The sequence below is a fragment of the Cucurbita moschata genome, unplaced genomic scaffold (assembly GCF_002738365.1).
Source record: "Cucurbita moschata cultivar Rifu unplaced genomic scaffold, Cmos_1.0 Cmo_Scf00026, whole genome shotgun sequence".
In the NCBI taxonomy this organism is placed as follows: domain Eukaryota; kingdom Viridiplantae; phylum Streptophyta; class Magnoliopsida; order Cucurbitales; family Cucurbitaceae; genus Cucurbita; species Cucurbita moschata.
The window spans coordinates 175340-188983 of record NW_019268542.1 but is presented as its reverse complement, the minus strand read 5'-3'; the positions used below and the strand labels follow the sequence as shown (position 1 = coordinate 188983).

The following is a 13644-nucleotide window of genomic DNA, read 5'->3' as shown; positions in this document are numbered from 1 at the left end:
AACGGTAAGCAAACTTCCAATGCTCGTAACTCGTCTCGTAATTAAGCAAAAATTACGAAAAAAAATACCAAGATCGTAAACCATATCAATCTAGAACTTTGTCGAAGAAATCATATCTATCCGAATTCCAAATCAAAAGATATAAAAATCGGAAAACGACGGATCGGAAAATGGCTCTATGTTATGGATTTCATGAGAGAGAGAGAAGAAGAAGAAAAAAAAGAGAGAATTTTTCGACAGCCACGTTCCAACCGGCGGGAGGCGGAGCACGACTTGGCAAGCGGCGGACATGTGTCAATCGTCGGCTAGAGCAATGCAGCTCCAGCAGAACGACGACACATGTTACCTGCAAACCCAAACCGAACTGCTGACAGACCCGAACTGAACCGCTGACCGGCCCGAACCGGACAGGACCGCCTAACCCACAACTGCGCAGAAGCAGTCCGTGCGTGGCAATCACATGTGTGCCCTGCGACTTACGCCCTTCCCCAAGCATGAGGGCGTGTGGGCGACGCGTGAGAGGCCTGTTTTCGCCCGTTTGCCTTCTATTTTCCCAATGTTTGTTCCGATCCCAGTTCTAATAATATTTTTATGTGAATAGGGACCTAATCAAAGAAAATCAATATTTTTGGACACCTCACAAGCATAGAAATGCTAACAAAAGGGCACGCGTCAACCAGGTAAGTCACCACCCGGTGTTTAGGAAGAAATACTTGTAGGATTCGCTTGGATTACATGCATGCTAGTTAATTGTCTTAGGTGGTAGCCTTCTATGATTGAAATTAGGCATGTTGATAGCAATGAACATGATTTATTGGGTGAATTACATGAGCGTGTGATCATGCTTTAAATTTTCGTTGTATGTATGCATATGTTTAATTCATGTTGGAATTGTGTACTCCGCATTCCGGGTGCTTGATGGATGACTTCGCCCCATTGAGCGCGAACTTCGCATTCCAGGTGCTTGATGGAGGTCATCGCCCCGTTGAGCCTACGTGTCTAATTTGCGTGAATTACATATAATGATGTTAGATGACGGTTGCATGCACACTCTATTATTTTCTATGACACATCATTGGGATAAGCCTAGGGATTTGCGGTCAGGAGTGACAAGTCACTCTAGCTTAATCTAACCTTCTCCTAGGAACCTAGCAGATTAACACGGTGACGAGGTACCTTAGGAGTATTCTTAGACTACTAGTTGTGTGAACAGTATCTATAGCTTCGTGGGAGGACTAGGGGTTCCTGATCAATTCTTACTGCTCCTAGCCATTTTGCATGGAAAATGTGTCCCAACATCGTACGACCCATTAGCTGCATGGGAACGGGTTGGCTCGCACCCCCCATAGGGGAACTATATGGGCTTAGGAGGTACTCAACACTCCCCTAAGCTAAACATCATGTAGTCTCAGATAGCCATGCAGAGGTAGCATCTCATAGAGAAATACCGACTATTTTAACTCAGCATAAGGACTCTTAGGTATGAAATGAAAGGACGATGAACCAGTGAATTCCAAGGAGTAAGTCCCCAGGGGCAAGCCCCAAGGGACTAAGACTAGAACTAGACATCCTAGAGACAATTAGGAGATCGTGGAAATTCTATTAAGTTAAGATGCGATGAGAGCTACAAGTAGGCTTACTTAGTATAATTTTTATACTCATTCTTGCTATGTTTTCCTTTTTCAGGAGCATGAGGTGTCAGTCAAGGGCGGGCGTGATAGAGACGAGAACCATCACAAAGAAATGTGTTGTCTCAGAGCGTAAGTCGAGTCTTTATTTTGTAACTGTATTATTTTCATATTTTGTTTCCAAACTGTTGATTGTTTTATTTGTCGTTTCGAAATTTTACTGGAGGTAAATGATTTTTTTTCCTCTATTGCGATTTTAAATTATTTTCTTGCCTTCATGTGTCGTTGTAAGGCGACTCGTAGTAAAATATTGGGTTGTGACCAAGCTCAGTAGACAGCTTGCTAGTAGTTCAAAGTTAGTTAGTTAAATTGTTTCGATATCTTATTTTCATTTGGAGATTTGTTTCGGTGATAAAAAATTGATTAAAAAATATTTATTTTTATTGTATTTGAAGGGGAAGACATATAAGTCTCTTTTTTACGGTAACCCTTAAACTATCTTCCACCTCTCTTCTTCGCCGGAGTCCTCTCCGTGCGCTCTCTATTTCCCTCCCTCCACTGCGAACCTTCCGGCCACATACTCACCGAGACCATCCAGGCGGCGCGGCACGACGGCGAAAGACAGGCCTGCGCCAGCTCCTTTTTTGCGAGGTTTGCAAGCATCATGATCTCCGAATTGACCTGCCTAGCATTCATCTCCGTTCCTAAAGAGTTTTGCAAATCGAAATTCTGCAGGACCTAAATACAGGTGTTGATGATAATTAGTGAGTTTTTCTTCACTGTATGAGCTAATTGAAGCCGCTTGATTTTAGATTTGGTGGCACCATCTTGATTTTAGTAGAACAAAGGACCTGTTTAGGTGAAGTAAATTTTCATTTTGTTTAGTATAATTTTAATTTCAGTTTTGATTAAGTTAATTTTTTATCATCTGTTAGAATTTATCGATAGTTGTTTACGTTCATTGGTTGTAAAATGTTACGTTCATTCTTGGGGATGAGAAGAACTGCGACCATTATATGATCAAACTGGCTGTATTGATGATCCCAGAGGTACTCATTGAACTTATTCTCTCGAACATTGTCATCTAAATGATCAAGGCTAAGGATCTGAATGGTACAGAAGCTATGATATGTGCTTTATATTGACCATGCTCGGAATTGATTATATTGATATCATATTGTTGTCATGTATTGTACAGCGCAGTTGTTCAGATTGACCTATTATTTGTTGAGGCTTGTTGGGAAGGAGTCTCACCTTGGCTAATTTAGGGAATTATCATGGGTTTATAAGTAAGGAATACATCTCTATTAGTATGAGGCCTTTTGGGGAAGCCCAAAACAAAACCATGAGAATTTAGGCTCAAAGTGGACAATATCATATAATTGTGGAGATTCGTGATTCTTAACATTATTCATTTGCCTTATGGAATGGGGCTGTTGGGTTTAGGTGATTTGGTGCTCTATCATTATGCTATCTGCTATTTGGAACGGTGTTTTCTTATCAGGAGAACATTTTCTGCCTTGATCTAGACCTTTTTTCATATCTATTGTCAACTACAGTCTATTCATGCCCTCATTTGTATGTATTGCTAACTTTTTTTCTTTTTTTTGTCTGTTCTGATAGGTTTCTAAAGGCGAAAAGCTGTTTCAGTCAGATATAGAAATTGGGCCAAAACAATATTTGGTATAAGATATTTGGGTTCACTGATTTGTGTGTTGTAGTTCAATGATACAGAAATTGATCAAGGGATCAAGATTACTCGTTTTTCACCGAAATGTCTGCTTAATACATTTCCAATTGCTTAGTACTCACCGGCCAAACAAATTTGACCATGTGAGTCCTCATAAACAACATCAAAAGCTCCGTGAGCCCATTCCTTTCGTCACCGATGTTAAAGAGGTAAAGGATCCATGTGAGGCATTGGCTCTCTTCAAGGATTACCATGAAAGGGGATTCAAACACCACTATCCTTCCTACTCATCTCTCATCTACAAGTTGGCCCGTTCTCGTAGATTTGAAGCTGTCGAGATGATTCTTGGTCATTTACAAAATAGGAACATTCGCTGCAATGAGACCCTTTTTGTCGCTTTGATTCAACATTATGGGAAAGTCCATTTGGTTGAGAAAGGTATTGAGCTTTTCCATCGAATGCCTTCCTTTAATTGTTTTCGTAGTCGGCAGTCCTTGAATGTATTGCTTAATACACTAGTTGACTGTGACCAGTTTTCTAAAGCAAGTGAAATCTTCCAGCAGGCTTATGAAATGGGCTTCCGTCCTAATTCAGTGACCTATAATATAATGATCAAGGGTTGGATCAAGAAGGGTGAGTGGGAACAAGCGTGTAACCTGTTCAACGAAATGCTTGAGAAGAGGGTGCAACCTAGTGTAGTAACATACAATAGTCTTTTGGGGCTTTTGTGTAGAAATGGTGAAATGGACACAGCACTGTGTTTGTTTGAGAACATGATTCAGAAAGGAAATCATCCAAATGCTGTTACTTATGCATTGTTAATGGAAGGATGGTGCTTCATAGGTAAATACAAGGAAGCCAAAAAATTGATGTTCGATATGGAGTTTCATGGTTGTAAACCGCGGCCTGTGAATTATGGTGTTTTAATGACACATCTTGGAAAGACGGGGAACATCGACGAGGTGGAATCTTTACTAAATGAGATGAAGAAGAGACGTTTGAAGCCTGACGTTGTGACGTATAATATTCTTGTGAATTACCTGTGCAAGGAAGGAAGGGTTGAGGATGCTTATAAAGTATTGGTTAAAATGCAAGTTGGAGGTTGTAATCCTAATGCAGCAACTTATAGGATGATGATTGATGGGTTTTGTAATGCAGGGGACTTCGATGGGGCTATGAAGGTTTTGAATTCCATGTTGATGAGTGGGCACTGTCCTCGTTTACAAACTTTTGCTTCTTTAATTGTTGGCCTTTTGAGAGGCGAAAACAGTAACTATGTTTTCTTTGTCTTGGAGGAGATGGAAAAGCGACAGATGAGGTTTGACGCTGAAACTTGGAGGACTTTGGTTATGGATGCTTGTGGCCAGGATGTTGTTGATATAGGCAGCCGGATAAACGAGTTGATCTCCTTACAACACTGAATCTGCAATGAAACAATGGTAACATTTACAAGTCTTTGTATATTGTACTGTTATTTAGTGTAGAATTTGATTTTCACATACCAATCATCAGAATTTGATTCTCAACAATGCAATTGTCTTCCTGTCGATTTTGATATTGTCGATTTTGATATTCTCAACAATGCAACAAACAAAACTTCTGTTATCTTTATAATTATATGATATTGTCGATTTTGAGTATAGACTAACTTTATCTTTGGTTTCATCTAAAAAGTTTCAATAAAAAGTTCTACATTAATCGATGATAGTTGTTTTGAGCAATGGATTGATTTTAAAAGTTTTAATTTAGAAATGAAAACGGTTAAGAATGATGCTCTGATACCATGTTAAGAATGAAAATTGTTATTGACCTATACTCGTAAAGACAAGTCGGGTGTTATTGACCTACACTCATAAAGACAAGTTGGGTGTTATTGACCTACACTCGTAAAGATAAGTTGGTGTTATTGACCTACACTCGTAAAGACAAGTTGGGTGTTATTGACCTACACTCGTAAAGATAAGTTGGGTGTTATTGACCTACACTCGTAAAGATAAGTTGGGTGTTATTGACCTACACTCGTAAATACAAGTAAAGTGTTATTGACCTACTCTCGTAAAGACCAGCAGGGTGTTACTGACCTACCCTCGTAATTACAACTGGGATGTTATTGACCTGTGATTAGTTAAAATTTTATATTTTATATATTTTATCTTTATCTTTTTCTTATCTTTTTCTTATTTTTTGGATTTAGGATGCAGTTTGTATTCTAATTTCATAACAATGCTACCGCTCATGTTTTGCCAATCAACGAAGCTTCTTTCAAATTTTGAAGGTGAAAGAGATGTTGAAAGGAAGAAATTTTTTATGGTGTTACATGTAATTTAATAATACGAAGAAAAAAATATTAATTTAATTTAGCTGTTTCTATAATGACCTTATTTTTATTATTAAAAATACTCAAAAAGTGGTCTTGCTGCTAGAGTCGAAAAATGTAATCACATGTAATCATGGTGTGATCTATGTTTTTATAAAAATATTATGACTTTGGTCTCATAGGGTTGGCTGTATAGTACTTTTCTACACATATCTCACACATGTGTACATGTATCCACTAGACATGTTCCTATATGTACCCGATCTAACTACGGACTAGTACACGCTCACGTTGCCAGAAACTATGGAGGAAAAGGAGTCTGCATAATATCATAGTATACACGTATGTACTAATCATAACGAGGAAATACCCTGATGCATGTGACGTACAAAATGCATGAGTCTCATAGTTTCAAATCACAACATATGCTTATGATGCAAATCATACCTCCATTCTTTTCATGATATAGCGTTCTTATGAGACATGCATCTGTATACTGGACATATCTTTCATGATTAATGTATATGACTTATTGATGTCTCGTAGGTATAGAGTGAACATATTGCCATAATATAAGTGGCATAACATTGGTATCACAACATAGTTTCATAATATAGCATAATCATATCATAGTTCCTATCGTAGCATAAATTGTCACATAATCTTGATGTGCTTGATAACTGATACACTTTTAACTATTTATTATATATTAATTTCCGTATCATACAAAAATTTCTAAACAATTACACCTAACTTTTGTTGTGATACTCATAAAGAAGGAAGCGATCTTAATGATATGATAGTTGAAAAAAGATACGATGGTTGAAAAAAAAACTGAGTCAACAATGGGGCAAAAATGTCATTTTGCCCCTCCCGCCATGATAGGGGTTTAAGGAAAACCCATCAATCCTCGTGCAAAAGAAAGAGAAAGTTAGAAAGAAACCGAGAGGAAACAGAAAAGAGTCGCCGCGAAGTTCATCAGACCACTGTCGGAATCCACCTTCAGACGAGACCTGTACAAGGACCGATAGGCTAGCGAGGCCGACGCTCCGTCAAGATTCAATAACGATTCGTGAGGTAAGGTTCTGAACGACATTTTCATATCTGAGCTTTTCCTATGTGAATCAAGTCCTAAAATGTTGATTTATTCGCCTAGGAACAACTCTACACCCGATATGCGAAGAAGTTTGGCCAAAATCTCAACTCGAAGGCGGAGATCCGAAAATCGTCCGAGAACGGTAAGCAAACTTTCGATGCTCTTAACTCGTCCGGTAGTTAAGCAAAAAATTACGAAAAAAATACCAGAACGTAACCCGTAACACGATCTAGAACCTTGCCGAAGAAATCATACCGATCCGAACTACGAATCAAAAGATATGAAAATCGGAAATGGGACTCCGTGTTATGAATTGCAGAGGATAGAGATGGAAAAAAAAATGGAGTCGGCCGGCGAGCGGCGGAAGGCGGCGCGAGGCGTCGGTCAAGGGAAGGCGTGATGGAGACGGAGATTGTCACAGAGGAATGAGTTGTCCCGGGGCGTCAGTCCAGTCTTTATTTTGTATTTGCATTCTTTTGAAATTTATTTCCAAACGTTCTGTTCGTTTGTCGTTCAAAAACTTTATTGGAGTTAAAGGATTTCCTCTCTTTCATATTTAAATCACTTTGTGCATTCATGTGTTGTAATTAGTCACGGTCCGTAGTAAAATATTGGGTCGTGACAAAAATAAAAAGAATTAAAGTTACTATGTGTATACAAATAAGATGAACCTTCTTTTCCGATGGCTCAATTATAAGAACACTAAAGTTGAGTGTGTTTTTCTTGGATCAATTTTATGTTGGATGATTTTTCAGGATTTTTTCTAGTAAGCATGTATGAGGATAAAATATGCTGAAAGAACCCATGTTGGTTGATGCAATGCAATATCTGGAGATATGGAAGAATGCTCGAGTATTAAAGCGTTCGTGCCATTACAATTAGATGAATGGCGAGAAGAAGCATTTGAAGAATACGATGTTGAAGTTGAAGATGTGCCTCAAAATACAAAGATAGAAACTCAACAAGGGCTTAATCAGACTACGCCCCTAGAACAGCCTACGATCACGTTCACCCTGGAGGCTCTGCAATTCTTCACGAAGACAATCATGAAAACACAGACAAGCTAGATAATTTACGCTATCTTGACAACCCAAGGAATGCACGCATCCAGAAGTCGAACTATTGACGAGTACCTGTTTGATCCACTCAATATTTGATAGAGGTAAGGTGGATCCTGTGGCAACCGACACATAGCTAGAAGCTACTTCCCATAAAACTTTAAGGTCCATTGTGTCACTTACATGATAAATGGTGGAAAACTACCTTCAAGACCTTGTGCATGAAAGAAAGGGCCATCCCTTGGACCTGATTTAGGGAAACCTTTTTCGAGAAGTACTATCCCATCGTAGCGATGTCCAAGAACCAAAAAGCATTCCTGAGCCACAAGCAACGAGATAAAATGGTGGAGGAATACGACTCAGAATTCACCATGCTGTAACGACCCTAAATTTCCACATATCTAGAGTCGCCACTAACGTCTCATGCTCATCTCTAATGTAGAATAAAAATCTAAGAATGTTCTTTTTTATTAACGGAAAAATTTTAAACTTCAAAATACATTTAAACATTGGAAAACACTGCCGGACTTACGTGTTTCAAACATCGTGCTGGAGTTCAAAAGATAAAATAAAACGATTACAAATTAATTAATATAAATGAATGAAATGCAAACGCCCTATCCTACCCAAGACTAGGAATTTTAAATATGCAACTATCCTATGCACGCGCCACAGTCTCTGATCACGATGCCACCGTCAACTGTACATGGGAGCCTTGCCTTTACCTGAAAAACAATATGGCACATGGCCTGAGTATTTCGAAGAAATACTTAGTAAGTGACCCCACTATAGGGGCCATGCTAATGCAAACACATGCAATCATGAATAGAAACCTATCTCTAATCATCTTAGGGGTGGCCTCCAGTCTCGGACAAATTGGATGTGTAGTACTTCCCTACACACAACTCACACGTGCGAGTGTGAGTCCCTAGGGCGCTCGCACACTCCCTAGACCCTCTGGTCAAGCTAATCTGTAGCGACGTCCGAAGGTCAGCGGAACCCCATAGTGTCATGCGCCTCATGAACACCCTCATCTGTGTGCTTTAGCACCTGTGCGCATTTGCGCTCATTATAAGGTGCGCGTCCGCACTCATCATCTCTAGGGGAAGTAGCCCTATGCTTATGAACATACAAAATGCATGAGGTCCCTCTAAATCCATCGTAATGTCTCTTCTGACACAACCCTCTAATCTCATCTCTTTGTTACTCTAGGTAACGCATATTCGTGGATATTTATATTAATATCATTTTCATGCTCTCAGGGTTGTGTCCTATGTCGATCTAACGACATGATGCAATATGGCACTCATCATCATCTAGCATGCTCAATATGGAAAACATCATCATATTAAGGTAAAAATCATGCAATCATCATGCTCATCATAATGCCACGTCAAACATATCAAGCATCACTCAACAAAATATGTATATACTGCACATATCATCAAGCATCATAATCCACACATCATCATAACTCATACAATTTATTTAGCCTATCCTATAGTAAGGCCACTTACTTGGTTGGCCTTGGCCGAAGTACTCCCTAAATAGCTAAACGTAAGCTCCCGTTCTGTGAAAGCTGCTTCCTACGTCGCTGGGGTTTGTTTTCTATCACACCGTTCACCACTTCCCGTTAGTATTTCATAATTAATTTACCTATAATTCAACAAATTTGAAATACGGCTCTAAAACGGCCTCGAATACCTTAATCGGGGCCGAAAACAGATTCGGGAGGGTTGAAACAGTGGAAACCGGGTTGAAAACAGGTGAGCCGAGCCGAACAGCCGCTGGAAGCCGCCGAAGCGAGCTCGAGCCGTTTGCGCTGAGCCGAGGGACCGCCTGCGCCTCTGTGTGACACGTGGCAGCAGCAGAGCGAGCCACGTCGCGCGGTAGCGTCGGGTCGAAGCGCGGGTCGCAGTCTGGTTCAGGTCGTGGTCCGGGTCGCGGGTTGCGGAGGCTACTAGGCCAAGATTACAGTTGGACCTCGGCTTATTGGGCTGGGCCGAAAGTTTTTTTTTTTTTGGGTTGCAGGCCGGCTCGATTGGACCGTGGGTCTGGTCTCGGGTTGGTTCAATTGAACCGTAACTTCTGGGCTGGTCTGAGGTTTGGGCCGCTGTAGTTGGGCTGGGCCGAAGGCAGAGGCCAAGGAAAGAATGGGCTGACCCTCTCGGGTTGACCCGGATCCGTGGGTCTCGTCTTCCTTACCCGACTTCGGCTGATTTTCTGGCGAGCTTTCTCTCTCTCCTTCTCGCCGTGTTTCCGTTGCCGATTTCGATCCTCTCTCTTCCTCTTCCTCTTTATTTGTCGTCCTTCTTTCTTTTCTGGAAGTCTTGCGGCCTAAAGGTTCCTAAAACCACATATCTATGAACGATTAGGAAAAACCCAATTTTTCGACCTTGGTTACCGACGACGGCGTTTACGAAGAAGCACAGAACGCACCTTGAGTTATCGTGCTTTCGTTAGGGACCCTTCTCGTGGTGGTAACAGGTCGTTTGGTGTCGATTTGAGGGTGGTTTGAGGGTTCGTCGGAGAAACTGGACACTCGCTGATTTTTTTTTTTTTCAAAATCTCTCTCTCTCTCGTAGTTTCTGTCTTTTCTCTCTTTGCAGGTATCTTGAAGATGCTGGGTGTCGTGGGCTGAGGGCTGGGCGTGCTGTGGCCGTCGTTTCGCGTGGGTTTCGCGAAACTCGGCGGTCGCCGGAAAACTCGCGGGTTTTCTGGCGACTAAGTTTTTTATTTATTTTTTATTTTTATTTTTATTTTTTTCTCGTTTTCCTTTTATATATATATATATATTTTTCTTTCTTTCCCGGGTCGTTACATTCAAGGTATCTAGGTTCACCCCTGACCTTGAAGACACAGAGTGAAAGAAGACTCTTCACTTCATTATGGACTTAAAGAGAGAATATACAAGGACCAATAGTTGCTCATGCCTTAAGTGACTATGCTTATCGCCTCAAGGGCCGACACTCTATTGAATATTAAGAGTGTACATTAAACTCGACAACTGAACCACCCAACCCGAATTATAGAGATTGTTTTGGGTTGAGTTAGCATTTCAGGTTGGATTTGGTTAATTTTCTGAAACCGAATAACCAAATTTTCGGGTTCAATCTTACACATGCGGGTTCAATTCCAACTTTATACACTACATAAAAAAAATATATATATACATCAATATTGCCGACTATTTTTAAACACATTATTTATAATATGAATAAATTTACGAACAACTATTCATATATTTTATACTATTTTTAAATATGGTGTTTATAATATGAATAAACTAACAAACAATCATCTGTAAGTTTTGTCTTATATTTTAAGACGGTAATTTATGACAAGTTCATTAATTATAATTTATACATACATTTAAATTATTTTAATTATAAATTAGGCATATATTTGAGTAATTTTAAAATATATTGTTTTCATCGTACGAATTCTTAAATATATTCTGTCCTTGTGTTGGTTGGAACGTGATTGAAATTTTTTTTAGGATTCTTTTTACTTTCAATCATTCATTTTTATCGTCGAGTTCGGTGGGAAGTAAATGAATTTAAATACCGAATTTTATCAAAAGTTATCCAAAATGTTTTGACCGTATTAGTGTCTACCATAGCTTCTCAATAAACATTTGGTATGAATCGATCTAGTGGCCGGCGAATCACTGATCAATGAGCGAGCAGCCGCCGGGTTTAATGATTTGGTGGGATCCACAAATGTAGTGGCTAGTGAACTGCTTTTCACCCGATCAGATCTGTCAAGAACGAGCGGACAATTATAAGGATTCTCGATTATTTTAGGAGTTTTTTGACATCTAAAATCTAAAATAGTGGACACGAAATTAGATCGGTAAAAGGAGAGACAAGTAATTTTAAATTCTAATTTATTTATTATCCGTTTGTTGCAATATTATATTACTATTTATATTTTCCTGAAGTAAATTATTATTATTATTATTATTATTTTGTTAGGCATTATTTCTTTAAATTAATTATTTTTTAATTTTATGATCTATCATTATATTTTAATGATTTTAAAGTAATGAATTGTTGAAGCGGCTATTTAATTGCTTTATCTTTACGACAATGTTGAATTATGTAGGATGTTACAATTTTCGCTTGTTGTTGACGAAAATTTATTTATGGGAATAATTATAGATTGATTTGTATTTGTTTGTGAACTCTTACGGTCTTTTGTTCAGGATTATTGGGAGTGAGTTCTGCTAATTTAGGGAATGATCGGGTTTAGGAATACATCTCCATTGGTACGAGGCGTTTTGGGGAAGCCTAAAGGAAAGTGATCAGAGCTTATGCTCAAAGTGGACAATATCATACAATCGTGGAGAGTCGTGATTTCTAAGATGGTATCAGAGCCATGTTTTAAACTTAGTCATGACAATAGAATCCTCAAATATTGAACAAAGAATTGTGAACCTTGAAGGTGTAGTAAAAAAGTGACTAAAGTACTGTAAAACAAATTGGTTTATGAGCGAGAACTTCTCGTTTCTTCCTCGAGAAAGCTTGCTTCTTGAGAGTCGAAGAAGAATCATCTTAAAGATGGAGGAGCTGTCTCTGGGTAGGGGCTGGCTATTGGACGGGGCCCGTAGAATCCTCAAATATCGAACGAAGAATTATGAACCTTGAAGGTGTAGTCAAAAAGTGACTAAAGTACTGTAAAAAAAATAGGTTCAGGAGCGAGAACTTCTAGTTTCTTCCTCGAGAAAGCTTGCTTCTTGAGAGTCAAAGAAGAATCATCTTAAAGATGGAGGAGCTGTCTCCGGGTAGGGGCTGGCTATTGGATGAGGCCCGTAGAATCCTCAAATATGGAACGAAGAATTGTGAACCTTGAAGGTGTAGTAAAAAAGTGACTAAAGTACCGTAAAAAAAATAGGTTCAGGAGCGAGAACTTCTCATTTCTTCTTCGAGAAAGCTTGCTTCTTGAGAGCCAAAGAAGAATCATCTTAAAGATGGAGGAGCTGTCTCTAGGTAGGGGCTGGCTATTGGACGAGGCCCGGGTTATCAAGGCTCAAAATGACAAGGACTTTTCATTGAGCAGGCTCAATGCTTTAAGAGAACGAGAGCCGCAGTCCTACTTTCACTCTCTTCTTTCTAAGAAGCCCGCTCTTGATCTGGGCGGTGTTAAACGAACACGATTCTCTACAATGGTATGATATTATTCACTTTGAGCATAAACTCTCATGGTTTCGCTTTAGGCTTCCCCAAAAGGCCTCAAACCAATGGAGAGTGTACTCTTAGATTATAAACCCATGATCATTCCCTAAATTAGCCGATGTGGGACTTTCATCGTCCAACACCTCCCCTCGAATAAAGCACGCCTCCCCTTAATCGAGGCTCGACTCCTTTGGAGTCTAAGTCATTCGTGCCTTCGAGGAGGCTTGTCTCCTTTTTCTTTTTGGAGTCATTTGTTCGACATTTGAGGATTTACCAATCTAGTCTGATACCATGTTAGACGAACACGACTGTTCGACATTTGAGGATTTATCAATCTATTGGCACGACTAAGTTTAGGGCATGGCTCTGATACCATGTTAGACGAACACGACTCTCCACAATGGTATGATATAGTCCACTTTTAGCATAAGCTCTCGTGACTTTGTTTTGTGCTTCCCAAAAGGCGTAAAACCAATGGAGAGTGTATTCTTAGATTATAAACACAAGATCATTCCCTAAATTAGCCGAGGTGAGACTTTCATAATCCAACGGCCGGGATATCTCGCAACATTCTCCATTGACTCGAGACCATTTTTGAATCATTTAGAAAACACAGCATTAAAAAAAAAAAAAAAAATGGTCTCATTCGTTTTCTTCGAACTCGTGAACTTGAATGGC

General features: G+C 39.5%; 1 protein-coding gene across 8 annotated transcripts; it reads left to right on the top strand.

The window, feature by feature from the left end:
• Positions 1–2099: 2099 nt before the first annotated feature.
• On the top strand, positions 2100–4819 carry LOC111462115 (pentatricopeptide repeat-containing protein At1g07740, mitochondrial). Of its 8 annotated transcripts, none has more exons than XM_023105806.1 (3): positions 2100–2279; positions 2364–2392; positions 3252–4819. In XM_023105806.1, the coding sequence occupies exon 3, from the start codon at positions 3354–3356 to the stop codon at positions 4737–4739; it is 1386 nt and encodes a 461-aa protein (XP_022961574.1). In that variant the 5' UTR covers positions 2100–2279; positions 2364–2392; positions 3252–3353; the 3' UTR covers positions 4740–4819. The 8 variants fall into 8 exon arrangements, 7 of the variants coding, with proteins under 7 accessions (XP_022961574.1, XP_022961575.1, XP_022961571.1 ...); XM_023105807.1 differs by having other exon boundaries at positions 2364–2487; XR_002713709.1 differs by lacking the exon at positions 3252–4819 and adding an exon at positions 2827–2939 and having other exon boundaries at positions 2100–2392.
• Positions 4820–13644: the final 8825 nt, after the last annotated feature.